The following is a 13,165-nucleotide window of genomic DNA, read 5'->3' as shown; positions in this document are numbered from 1 at the left end:
TGGGGTGGTTTAGCCTGGAGAAGGGGAGACCTTATTGCTCTCTGCAACTACCTGAAAGGAGACTATAGCAAGGTGGGGGGTCGGACTCTTCTCCCAAGTGGCAAGTGACAGGGCAAGAGGAAATGGTCTCAAGTTGTGCCAGGGGAGGCTTAAATCGGATACTAGGAAATTTTTTTCACTGAGAGGGTGGGCAAGCAGTGGAACAGACTGCCTAGGGAAATGGGTGAGTTACCACCCCCAGAGGTATTTAAAAGACATGTAGATATGGCATGGCATAGGACTTGGCAGTGCTGGATTACAGGTTAACTAACCTAAACAGGTTTTTCAGCCTAAACAATTCTATGATAAAAACTTTCATCATAGGCAGGTGGTGCAGCACTGGAGCAGGTCCACAGGGAGGCTGTGACATATTCATCCTGAGAGATTTTGAAGACTGAGCTAGGGAAAGCCAGGTCTGGCCTCACACAGTGTTGGAGATAGTTTGTCTTTGAACAGGAGGTTGAGAAGAGATGTCTAGGTGTCCATTCCAACTTGGATTTTGCCCTCTTTCAGTTCACCATGGTGGTACTTGAATGAAGGATCTGTGACTGTATAATCACTGACTCACGGGCTTTTGAAATCCGTGTTGTGCAACTACTCAGGAAAGCCAAAACAAGAAACCACTTAGGAGCAGGTGTTTTCTTTTAATAGAGTACATGACTGAGAATGTTCCTTGGAAAGTGGTCAGGGACCCTCATGAAAGCAACTATATTTATTGTCAAGCAAAAGGCATTTATTATTTGTTAAACACCTGGGACCAGTTCCACTGCTGTGATCCAGCTAATATACCCTGCTCTGGCAACAAAATAAGGTCTGTAAAATCAGCTTAATTGGCTGATTAATCTGCTTTTATAGCTGCTTCATTTTGCTGAGGTGGTGAGGAGCACTACCAAAAGAGACAAGCTGCTGAAGTCTGTCCATGTGTTTAAACTGATGATCCATGTCTTTGTAGGCAAAATAAAAAGGCATGGTTTACCATGCTGAGCTGCTGCCCAGTATTTCAGTAGAAAAGCAGAGTTCCCTGCAACTGTGCGGTTCCCTGCATATGTTACACACCTCATCAACACTGAAGCCTTGTATTTCTCACAGGGTTTCAAGAGAAGCTCTGCAAATAGCTCTGAGAGTTGCTATGATTCTTTCCATATGGTAATTTAATAGAAGAATGTGTGTTAGGAGTGTCTAAGAAGATGCAAACTTGTCAACAGATCAAGATCAGTGAGCATTTTGGTTATAGAAGGTGTTACTGAGCAGAAATATTGGAAAAATACCTACTTCTGGCATATATAGGGACATGCAGCCATCAATACATACTTAAAGTAAAATGTTTAAGTGATGTAATGAATAAATATGAGCTCCTGAACAGGTACTTTGGTGCATTGTCTTTCATTGTCTGTCCATGTCTCTGGCAGGTCTCTGCCCCAGTGCCTTATTCTCTTGACGTTGCTGTGTTATCAATGGTTGATATAACCAGTGAGTGAGGGGGTGTGAATACAGTGTGTAACCTCTGTGCTTAGTGGAACGGCATTGCTAGAAAAGACAGAAAAACCTGCTCTGAGTGCAAAATGTAAAGATAAGAGGCAAAAATCGCTCCAAGTATGAAAGATCTCAGTCCTGGGTGGTGCTATCAGCCCTTTTCTTCCTGCTATCAGATCTGCTTTCAGCCTGCAGAGTAACATAGTGCAGGTCATATGCAATGGAGAATGCCGTGAAGACTGGAGATGCTGTTCAGAGAGCCAAACTGGATACTTGAGTAATCCTTGCATCAGTGTCACTTAAAAGAATGCTGCCAACTTGCCAGCAAATGTAAAAAAAACACTTGACTTGCATAAGGTACCTGTTAAAGTGCTGGATGCTCAAAGGATCCTATATTGAGAGTTTAGGAAGTCAGGAGTTGAAGCACATGCAGAACAGACCTTTAAATATGAGTCTGTTGGGAAGCAGAACCATTAGTGACGCGTTTAGGGGAAAGGAACCTGCTTTTAATGTGGATTACTTTCTAAAAGAAAGTTTAAAAATAGTGAAACAGTTCTGTGCTTCATTTTACACTTTAGCGTTTGCCAAAAAAATAAGGTACTGGTGTACTTGAACTAGGGAAAGAGGATTAAAAAAAAGGAAAAAGAAAAGATTAGACAGGAAAGCTACAAGACATCCCCAATTTTTGGAAGGAGTCCTTGTGTTACGGTATGTTTTCAGTTTTGGTGTCTTGCCGGAGTTTGTCTGAAGGGCCTGGCAAAAGACACTGAGTATTGTATATCCAGCTTGGAAACTTGCTGTTACTGAAATTTAGTTGTATAGAAGAAAATAAAAAGCTATAAAATTATGCTCTTTATTCTGATGTTAATAGATGTGCTTGTGACAGACATGCATGGACTGCTATACATGTCGTGTGCTTCATAATAACTATAGTGGGGTTTGTGTGTGTGTTTGCTTATTTTTTAAAGAGAAGGACATGCCAAGCAGACCTCTGAGAGTGCGTGCCCAGTCTCCAGATAGCAAGTTACCTTTTCGGTGGAAGCCACCTTATGGAGCAGGCTTCAGAGGTGCACGCAGCAGATCCCAAGGTTATCCCCGTGGGTATGGAGAGAGCAACCGAAGGATGAGCTATGCTCCAATGCCACAAGAGCGACAAAACCAGGAAGCAAGAAAACTAGGTGAGTTAGAGTTCCCTGATAGCACCCAGTTTAGCTAGCACACTTCTGTAGTCCTCTGTGGCTGCTAGGTAATCACAGATCACATGTTGTTCTAGCCATCAAACAGCTTTCTTTCTATAAATGAAAATGCTTCCTATGATTGTATTCTATAATGTGTTTTTAACAGAGAGTAGGGTATTACCTAAAGAATAGGGTAGAAATTGTAGAAGAACTTGATGCTGTGTTAAAGAGACATGAGTGTTAGTTACTCATTAACAGCAGAGGGAAAGGGTGGAGAGAAGAGCCATATCCCAGATTCTCCTTGCATGTGGTGGGACCACTCTAAAATCCATTATTTCTTTTCAATGAAAAGGGTGACAGGAAAGCCTCTGTTTTTCCCCTGCATGTACAGCCTCTGAGTCAGTTCATGTGGTTTCGCTGCCATCAAGGAGCTCCCAGGGACGGAGCCAACCTGTCTATAGGTCATCTTTAACTAAAAGAAAAGTCACAGGTATGTTTCTTTCACATCTGCTGTCCATGAATGAAGACAATTGGATACAAAGATATAACTTTGTGATTTTTAGACTGCAAGTCTTTTGGTGCTGGAGCTGCTAGGTTTTTCTCTACGTGCTACAGAGCTTTATGGATGTCTCCAGTTGCTTCTTTGATTCAAGTAGGATTGATAAAGTAATGATTTTTTCATTCACTTTTTTTTTTCCTTGCATACCATAAAAAATTAAATGTTGAATTCAAATAACCTGTTTGAAGCATAAAAGATGCAGGAATTCTCCCTTGTGAAGAATTTTTTGGAGAAGGTTTTATTGCTCTTCAAAACGAAACCAAATTTTAAAATCTCGAAATTTTTCATAAGTCAAAATTTCTGCTCTCCAGGCAGCTCTGGCAGTGAGTTTGCCAGAGATGATGAATATCAGTATGTTAATAAAACTTTTGCTGTAAGTGATAGTTTGGGCGCCGATAGAATATTGAAAGACTGTAGAATATATTAGTAGTCTGGTCTTTTAGGCAGACAACTAACAAAAGAAATGATGTTTCCGTGGGATACCATCAGTAATCAATCTACTTGGTTTCCCACTCGTACTTGTAATTCAGCTGTGCTGTGTGAGTATTATAGTGTCAGTTGAAGACATTTACTGATTTTTACGAGAAATCTAATGTTGTTATTGATATGCTATTCTGTTTTGCCATTTCAGAGGAGGAAGAGGTGGAGGTGGCACATGACATAACTGTTCGAGTTATGTCCTCTCAATCTGTGCTCGTTGCTTGGACAGACCCACTGTATGAAAAACAGAAGGTTGCAGCAAATAGGTAGTTAGCCCTGTGTTTTTTAAATGAATACTGAAGGGGAACTGCTGCTAACACACTACTGAATGCTTTTGCATTTCTTTAATTACTGTTGGTTATGAGAATAATTTAGCTTGCCTCCCAGCACTGTTAGTATTTAGAAATCTGAGTAAGTGCTGAAATGTTGCCAGCCCCAGCTGTGGGTATTTTGCAGTTCAAATGCTGGTATGTCACCATGGTCAGCAAATCCCCGCGTGTCCATGGGGAAAGAAGAAGTGGGGGACAGGGCATAGCCCACAGAGGTGAGGTCTTGAGTTGGATTGGCAAAACAGACTGCAGCTTTGAGACAATCATACTGTGGATGAAGGAAACATCACTGCAATGGGAAAGACACCCATCATGGCACCCTGCATCCTCTAACCTTCCAGAAGGCCTATGCCGCTGAGGCTGAGCAGGTCAGGGGCTCCTGTGGGTGAGAGAGCTTGACTCACAACAGCATCCCACAGCAGATGGAGACCACAACAAACAGGGAAATGGGCTGGAAACTGCCAAAGGTCTGAAAGCACTGGATTGTGTTGCTCAGCTTGGGAACGCCAAAGAGCTGTGCAACCTGGTGTGGAAATACCCTGAGGGTCACAGCAGGAAAACTGATAATTTCAGATATTCTCTGTTTCCTTGTGGAAGCAGCCGTCTAGGCAGACATGTGGGAACCAAGCCGGTGCTGCTCTGGGAGCAAAGGGCTCCCAGCCATCCAGCTGTGCTCACGGCCGTGAGATGGTGGTGTGGAGCCGTCTGTGATTTCCCTGGGGGGAAGAGGGTATTTTGAGTAAGAGTCTTGAAAGAGTGGTCCGTCCTTTGGGGTGGAAGGGATCACACTCCATTAGAAGAAGACAAATGTGTTTATTTAAAAGATGTTAGGTTTTCATGGTGGTGCTACTTTATTTTTTGCAATTTGGTAGGTTCCTCAGTAAGCCCCAGCCGACTAGCTGAGGGCAAAGCATTGCCATCCCTCTGTGGTTCTGCTAATGCTAGGTTTCCACGGGTGAATTTTTATTTTCCTGTGTTTCTGATCCCAGGCAATATAATGTTCGCTATCGGGAAAAGGGGGAATCGGCAAGGTGGGATTACAAGCAGGTGTCCAACCGGCGGGCACTGGTGGAAAATCTAGCGCCAGACACTATGTACGAGTTTGCCATTCAAATCTTGGAAGGAGAAAAGGAAGGCAAATGGAGTGTGTCTGTTTACCAACGGACCCCAGAGGCGGGTATGTATTCAAAAGGTCTGTGGGGTAACACAGGTCTTAGGATTTGAGCTGTGGAATAGGGCTGACTTGAGGGAAAGTCAGAATAAGTGGTTGCCAGGGGCAGCAGAGGGTTGGGAATATGGGAAAAACCTCAGTGCTGCTGCCTGAATCCCTGCAGTAGTGCCCTGGAGAGCACACCAGACTGCTCTTGCGGTATGACAAGAACAGGGGGTATTTCTGTGGAATGAGTCAGCACTTTGCACCCCTGAAGCTGGATGAGCCCCTTCAGTGGGAAGAGCAACATGTCTTCCGTCCCACTCTGTGGGCAGCAAATTTAAATCCTCTGTCCACCACGGAGAAGCTGTCAGGCCCCTTTGGTACAGGGAAGTGGTCCCTAACAACCAAATTACCATGTCATTCCAGCTAAGCCGCAGTAGCAGTCTTGTGCAGACATCCTGTTCCTAAAAATATGGAATAAAATTTCACTGTGGTAGTCTGAGAGAGAGATGTAAACAGAGGCATGCATGGGCCTGAGTCATGTGTGTGCTTCACATTTATCTTTGAAATGGCCATATAGTAATCTCTGCTATGAGAAGATGGAGCAAACGATGTGTGCTGTGTTCGTTTACCTTTCTTAATTGCCTCTTCTGCGTTTGGCTGTTTCACAGCTCCTGCCAGTGCACCTGAAAATTTGGATGTTTGGCCACTAAAGGGGAAACCAACCTCTGTAGCAGCATCCTGGGATGCTCTCCCAGAGAGTGAAGGAAAAGTCAAAGGTGAGTTATCAGTATTGGTTTCTAACTCCCTCAAGGAGCTGATCTGCTCAAAGCCAGACTGCTGCCCCACAGTAAGCTGGAACATTTGGTGTGCCAGGATTTTTTCACTTGTTAATGGCTTATACCCAAGTAAGATTTTCATGCTTCTAGCCCTGAGTCTCCACAGCACCACTGAGAAGCCATTGTCACTCTGTGACCTCCCATTGTGCCTGGGATGTCAGAGAGCTTTCTGGGGTATCATGCATGCACATTTTACCTCTTCTTCCATTAATAAACAAGTTGAAATGGAGCTCAAGAAGGAAGTTTCTGGAAGGATTTGTAAGAATTAGGTGAAGAAGGAAAAGTTGGGTAGTTGCCAAGAAAGTGGGTGGGCTTATGTTGTGATTTATTTCTAGTTTATCATGGAAGGAAAGCCTCAGCTTTAGAAGCAAGCACAAATTGTATTTTCAGCAGATATCGTGCATAAATTTTGTGTACTGCAGCATTATTGTACATAGTCGTAATGATAATTTGTCAGTGGTTATGTTTTTGCATAGTATTAAAAAAAAAGCTTTCTGGGATTTTTTTTCCTGTTTCCCTCTGAACATGAACAGGCTGATTTTTTGGCCTCTCCTGTTCTTCAGTGGTTGACAGGACTGTGTTCTCAAATTACACAAGTTTTTGGAGGTGCCTTATCAGCACCGTAGCATCTTAGGATTTAAAAACCATTGGCCTGGAGGGAAATATACTATGTCTGCATATAAGACCTACTCCATGTGTTTTCCAAGGCGGTGATGGAATTCATTCCTTTTTAAAGTCAGTAGAAGTCTTGCCAGTTACTTCAATGGACCTGCAATAGTGTCCAAGAATTATTATTTCTGAAAGTAGGGTCATGCAGGGACATTATCTCAAATTTGAGATCTGCTCCTAATTTTGAGCAGTCTGTAGGCCTTTGTGCATTTTTGTCTGCTAATCATTAGATGATTCATTCAAGACAATAATTTTAAAGATACCTAATATTCAAGGGCTGAATGCTTGTATGTGTTTAATACATTGTGGTTTTTCTTGAGTATGAAGTGTTACAGGAAAGGCCCAATTTTTAAACTAAATAAATGACAAGATATTTTTACTGGCTAAATAAAATCACTGAATTAGCACTTCATGGTCATTTGATGGCACGTAGTAATCAGGAATTTTTGTCTTTTAAGTCTTTTGGTTTTCAACCCTGTCCTTGTATATTTATGCCACATATTAAAATTGTGGGAGAAAATGTCCTTCAGTAGCTATCTGAGAGTTATCAGAAGCTACACAAGTGTCTCTGCAATTAAAGTAACGCCTGTATCCTAGAAGAAAAGAAAAAAGATTCAAAGCTTACCATGTCTTCTAATACATTGATATATTTTTTAACTGAGAGCATTAAATGTATTTGCATATAAAATACTGATGAATTTTTTTTCTTTATTTTGATGATCTATGCCTGGCTTATTTCTTAACACAAGGAATATGGGCTCATTTTCAGAAAAAATACATTTCTTCTTTTTAAAGATGCCATTATGTTCCAGAGTTTTTTCCTCATGGTACTGTGATTGCTCATGTGTTGTTGGGGTTTTTTGTGTGAAGTTTTTGTGTTTCAAGTTGGCAGCCCTTGAAATTTATTATCAAAACCCTGGTTTTGTCCAATACATCTTACAGAGGATTTGAAAAGAAAATGAAGCCTGCAGATGTCTGAGATCTTACCTGCAGTTTTTGGGGGTATAATGGGAAGATTCCTCTTCATGCCCACAATTATTCCTATAGGGGTGAAATTTCTTTCAATACAGAAAGCTAAGAAAGGGCACAGGTATCACAGTAATCCGAAACAAAGGTGAGAGCAGGGCGAGTTTCTTAAGTAGCAACAAAACCTTGCTTTGCTCTCTCTGCCATGGTGTTTGGCCCTCGCTATAGTTAAGCACGGTATATCAGATTTTGATTTTGTTGGACAGATATGATATTGCTCCCATTTGGCAAATAAATCCACAGTGCTGTTATTTTCTGGTAGAAGTTTCTTTTCTGAATAAGAACCTCAATCATCCAGGCATGACTTTTACCTGTAGGTTACAACTAAAACTCCTTTAAGCAAAGACTCTGCCGGAAATATCTATATTTGACTGCAGTAATATTGTTTCCAAGATTAAAGTAAGTTCTTCAGTGTTTTAATGGGGATGTCCCTCAGGCTCCAGCACTGCTGAGAAATGAGTATATGGCCTTTGGAACTGGTAGAATTTCACCACAGTGGACTGGAAGAACTACTTTTGCATGACTAGGGTCTTACAATAGAGTGCAATTATAGCTGTGTCAAGACGGTGTTGGAAATTAGGATCAGAAAGTAATTAATAGCAATGAATGATGTAATCTGATTTTAATACTGATGTTTTGAATGATAGTTATGTGAATACACAGTTTTATTCTTCTCCCAAATAATTTCTGTGGAAAAGAAAAAATTTTAACATTCTTATTTGGTGGTGAATATAGCTACCATCAGCAATGCAGTTGTGTGTTGTCCACATTGTGAGCGAGTTATGTTTTAGAAGAATATTCTCTGGATCACGTGTTATTCATTGCAAATACCTTAGTAGCTAGTCAGTAAGTTCAAAATTTCTCTATTTTTTGGGAAGTATACAATGTGCTCATAGTCAGTGAGCCATAACAAAACAGGTATTCTGATCATAGCGATCTGCACTACCTAGCGTTCGCACAGTCTTTCAGACTAGATTTCCACAAGTAGTAGGACAGTGCATATTTTCACGGCAATGTTCATACATGTTTTTTGCCTCCAGTGCATTTTCTCTTCATAGATTTCCTCTGCTATTTCTGATTTAGAGCACTTATATTTTTCAGAACTCATTTTTTTTTCCTTTATTAGTTGGTGTCCAAAACCAAAAAACAAGGTCTCCTGGTGCAGCACACCAAACGGCGCAGGAGTTGTTGCTATAATTTTCTCATGTCCCCTACACCTTCTCTGGAAGTGCGCACGGATGTCATCCAGCTCCTCTTGATGACAGTTCACCCTGATGGGCATTGTTGCTTATGTATTTTTACAAAGGTATAGCTCACATATTGTCTCAGTGATTAGGTCATTGATGTGATTTGGTTTTGTCTATTAAGATGAACAAATGTTCAACTTACCTACATATATATGTATATATCTCTCTCTCATGTCTTTATACTCCAGCTGTTGACTCGGCGTGCATTGCTAGTGTATTAATTTTAGTAATGCACGTTCTAATTCATCCTACCCATACAGTCTGTCCGCTGGAAACAGGACTGTTTTCAGTTTCCTCCTTCCAACCGTCTGCCAAATCATTTCAGAATACATTCTTTCATACGCCCCGGCTCTCAAGCCATTTGGAGCAAAGTCCATCACCTACTCTGGAGCTACAACATCAGCCATAATAGATGGTCTTCAGGCCGGGGAGCGCTATATTTTCAAAATTCGTGCAGCAAACAGGAGGGGACCAGGTCCTCAGTCTAAAGCCTTCAGTGTCGCCATCCCAGCAGGTGAGCACCAAGCCAGGAACCAGTTGCGTGTTCACCCATTCTTGCCTTGGTCCCGGCTGTGTTAATTCTTACTGACTTAACTCCTCTACACTCTATCTAACTTGTGGGATTTTACTTCCTTAATACTGTTTCTATTAGTTCTTTTTATTACTATATTGTCCAAATAAGTGTTTGTCACTCTGCAGCAGGTAAAAGGACATCTTATGAACATTTTAACATCTTAAATAAATGCATGCCATATTCCATTTCCTGCATGGCAACACTATGTACTCTCGCTATCCAAAGGCTTTGGGTCTTTGCAATGCTTTGGGTCTTTGGCTGCCCTATTCCTGAGAACACCTGCTTGAAAGTCTCGAAAGTCAGTTAGAGTGTTTTACTCAGAATATTTGCTGGGTTAACTAAAAATGGGGTCTACCGCCTTACATGGGATAATGCAGCACCATGCCATCAACATGACTAAACTCTGCTGAAGATTTGGTTTCACTGAAAGAAGTTTTACCCAAGATACAATAATTCCATATAGGTACCTTTCTACAATCCAGAATTTAACTTAGCCGTACTGCACAACCTGGTTAATACAGAAACAATTGTTGTCTCATATTCTCGTAAGTTGTTTTGTTCTTGCTTCCTGAGTGGTTTCTTCTCTTGGTCAGTTTTTTGTGCATCTTCTATTGTGAATAAACACTTTTTTTCATCCCCTAGATGCTCATGAGGATTCAGTTGCTCAGCAAAAGACAAATATTCACGATAATTCAGAGGCTAAAAAAACTGGGAATGCTGGCTCATCTTCTCAGTCTTCTTCTGTTTCTTCAAAAGCCCAGCCATCACCTTCTTCCAAGCAATTGTCTGTTCATTCACCTAATGTTAGTGATAAAAAGAATCTTCTTTCTGAATATAAGAATAAAATCTTGACTCGAGGGGTCTTGAGTAAATCTCAGTTACCTTCTAGAAAGACAGAAGAGCCGGAACCTGATCTCCAGTCCACTGAGGTGACAGATGATCACGATTCTTCCCAAGAAGCTCCAACATCACCACCAAAAGTGCAGGACCAGAGGCGGAATGTTAGACCCTTGTCCCCTGGTCGTCCAGTTCACCCTGTCCTTTCCTCAGGGAGGACCTCTGTTCGAACCCACACATCAGAAGTGTCACGCCAGACGAGCACAGAGAAACATGAGCCACCAGCGGTGTTGCCATCCTCAGCACAACATTCTTCTGCCTCATCTGTTCCCAAATACACAGATAACGAAACAAAGCAACAGAGGCAAAGCAACAATAATGTGCCTTCTAAAACCTCTTCCCATCCTCTGCCTGCCAAAAATTATGATCTTGTGGGTAATGAGGAAGAGAAGCCAGACCCCATGCTGGTGAAACTGTCTTCTAAAACTTCAGAGCCTAGTCGCCTGGCTTTGCCACTGAGTCGGCAATCTGCTGTCTCTCATGAGGTTGTCTTAGGTCGTCGCAGTGGGTCTGACTCTCTAGGTCTGTCCAAATCAGCAAGTTCCCACGCTCATGATAACCATAACGAGTTTGACAGTGAAGAAGCAGAGGACAGAGCAGGACAACCCAGTTCCAGGTCACAGCAAATAAGGCTATCCTCAGGCTTCAGTTCTCGCATGCGGAAGGATTCAAAATTGGCTGCAGTGGCAGTCTCATCTAGATCTGCTGTTTCTGATCACACTTCAACTCACTCTCATTCCTCTACCCGTTCCAAATCCAATGGAAAAGATGTTGATAAGAATCATAGGGAGGACTCACAAGATCAAAATCCCTTATTTCCTTCTCTACCCTCTTCCAGACAGTCTTCTTCAGCAAGCTATTCAAAGAGAAGAAATCCTCAGGTTGATTCTGATTCTCAGCTCAGAGAGACACATGGTGAAAAATCACCCCACTTTGACTCAGAAGAACAGCAAAGTCGAACAGCTGCTCCAGAAAAGCATTCTCTTTTGCAGTCTTCTCTTTCCAAACACAGGCCTGAAGAGCAGGACAGTCAAGAGGTAAAAGAAACTCTTGTTCGACCAAAACCAAGTGTGTCATTGTCTAGAAAGATATTCTCCTCTCATCTTCCAGTGGAGAAGACCTCCCACTCAGAGCCTTCACAGAGGGCACAAACCAGTCCTTCGTTACTGCATTCAAGGGGCCGGCGCCTCCCATCTCACATCTATTCCCAGAGTAATGAAGAGTTGCAGGAAGATGATGATGAGGATGTAACAGAGGGCAGTGACAGAGCAAGCAGCCACTCTGTGTTTCCTAAAGAGGTGTCCTCTTCTAGGGAATTACCTTCATCTTTCTCTCAGGGAAGTTCAAGTTCATCTCAATCAAAGCAGCAGCAGCCAGGTTCTCAGGTACCTTCTTACAAACCAAAGCATATTCAGCCAGACTCCAGTTCTGCCAGTGATACAGCAAAAGACAACCAGTATAATCCAAGGTTGTCATCCACTTCGAGACAAGCTCGTCCTTCATTACCTACTCGCTCAAGGGTTGCTATGAGAACAGCATCCCAAACAGAGAAAAAATATGGTCTATTGCCCTCAAAAATATCCAACACTGAACTTCCTCAAAAAGTTCCTTCACCTTCTTCATCTAAATCTCATCAGTCAGTTTCTAATGAAGAGAGTGATTATTACAGTGAATATGATCAGAAAGAAGTGGAAGAGAAACCCACATCTTTGGCAGCAAAACGGTCCCCTGCTGTTTCTAGAGGTAACAAAAACACATACGATGACACTACTAGCAATAAAAGAAAATCTATGGACACTCTTCTACCTCACAAAGTAAGTTCTGAAGAGGAAGAAATGGAAAAAGCTTCAGCATTAAAACCGGCTTCTCCTGAATCACCAGGAAGCTCTGCCATAGCATCACATATTACTCAGTCCTCTAACAAGCATACCCCATCTAAACCAAGCTTTGTCTGGCCGCATTCTCCTGGTACTACCACTACACACACTGTTTCTCCAAAAGTTTCTTCTTCCACTTTGTCTCCTCGTCAGCGACTACTGAACTCCAGGCTACGGAGCCCTTCCCAACGGCAAGTTGTCAGACCTCCTTATAGACCAGGTATCTTGTCTTTGTTGTACTAGTCTCACTAATTGTGTTTTTCCTAAGGTCAGCAGTTAGCTGAAAACTCCTCCATCAGAATGCAGGTTCAGTTATTTAGTATAACATATTGCTTTTTATTTTCATGGTTCTCAGGGAGCTCAGTTCTTGAGAACATTGTCTGATTGGTGTAATGTGGTGCCCCAGACCTTTTGTCCTGTGGTCTGATCTGCACAGGATCCCATGATCCACAGAGGAGATGACAGAGTTAGGTACTAAATTGGAAAAAGGGCTGTGTTCCTTATTGAGCAATGAATCACTGAATGCTTATGGAAAGAATATTTGTACTCAGAGTATGACAACCCCTCAGGTGCATAGTTCTTCATGACGGGGATTGCTAAAAGGCCTGTTCTGTAGTTCTGTAGTACTACCTTGCCCATGTCTACACAGTGAGGTGTTTCTTCATGATGTCCTGGCATTCTATGTTTTCTTTAATTAATTTTTAAACCACTTTCCTCTTTTTTCTAAATGACAGCTCAGGGTTGCCCATATCTGTTGAGGACTCTGCACATCACAGTCAGGCCATCTAACACCTTTATGACTGTGATTTACCCCAAATTAGGGAC

The 13,165-nt window shown here is 42.0% G+C and overlaps 1 protein-coding gene across 1 annotated transcript in view; it reads left to right on the top strand.

Annotated features, from left to right (window-relative positions):
- Positions 1 to 2,488: 2,488 nt before the first annotated feature.
- FNDC1 (fibronectin type III domain containing 1) overlaps positions 2,489 to 13,165 on the top strand; it is a 42,386-nt gene continuing 31,709 nt past the window's right edge. Inside the window, exons 1-7 of the mRNA XM_017813789.1 lie at positions 2,489 to 2,690; positions 3,082 to 3,180; positions 3,881 to 3,995; positions 5,048 to 5,235; positions 5,883 to 5,990; positions 9,318 to 9,506; positions 10,209 to 12,560. Coding sequence (XP_017669278.1) covers positions 2,489 to 2,690; positions 3,082 to 3,180; positions 3,881 to 3,995; positions 5,048 to 5,235; positions 5,883 to 5,990; positions 9,318 to 9,506; positions 10,209 to 12,560 — 3,253 coding nt within the window. The remainder of the gene's footprint in view (positions 2,691 to 3,081; positions 3,181 to 3,880; positions 3,996 to 5,047; positions 5,236 to 5,882; positions 5,991 to 9,317; positions 9,507 to 10,208; positions 12,561 to 13,165) is intronic.

The sequence above is a fragment of the Lepidothrix coronata genome, unplaced genomic scaffold, assembly GCF_001604755.1.
Source record: "Lepidothrix coronata isolate B3197 unplaced genomic scaffold, Lepidothrix_coronata-1.0 Scaffold42, whole genome shotgun sequence".
NCBI lineage: Eukaryota > Metazoa > Chordata > Aves > Passeriformes > Pipridae > Lepidothrix > Lepidothrix coronata.
This window is presented reverse-complemented; position numbering and strand designations above follow the sequence as displayed.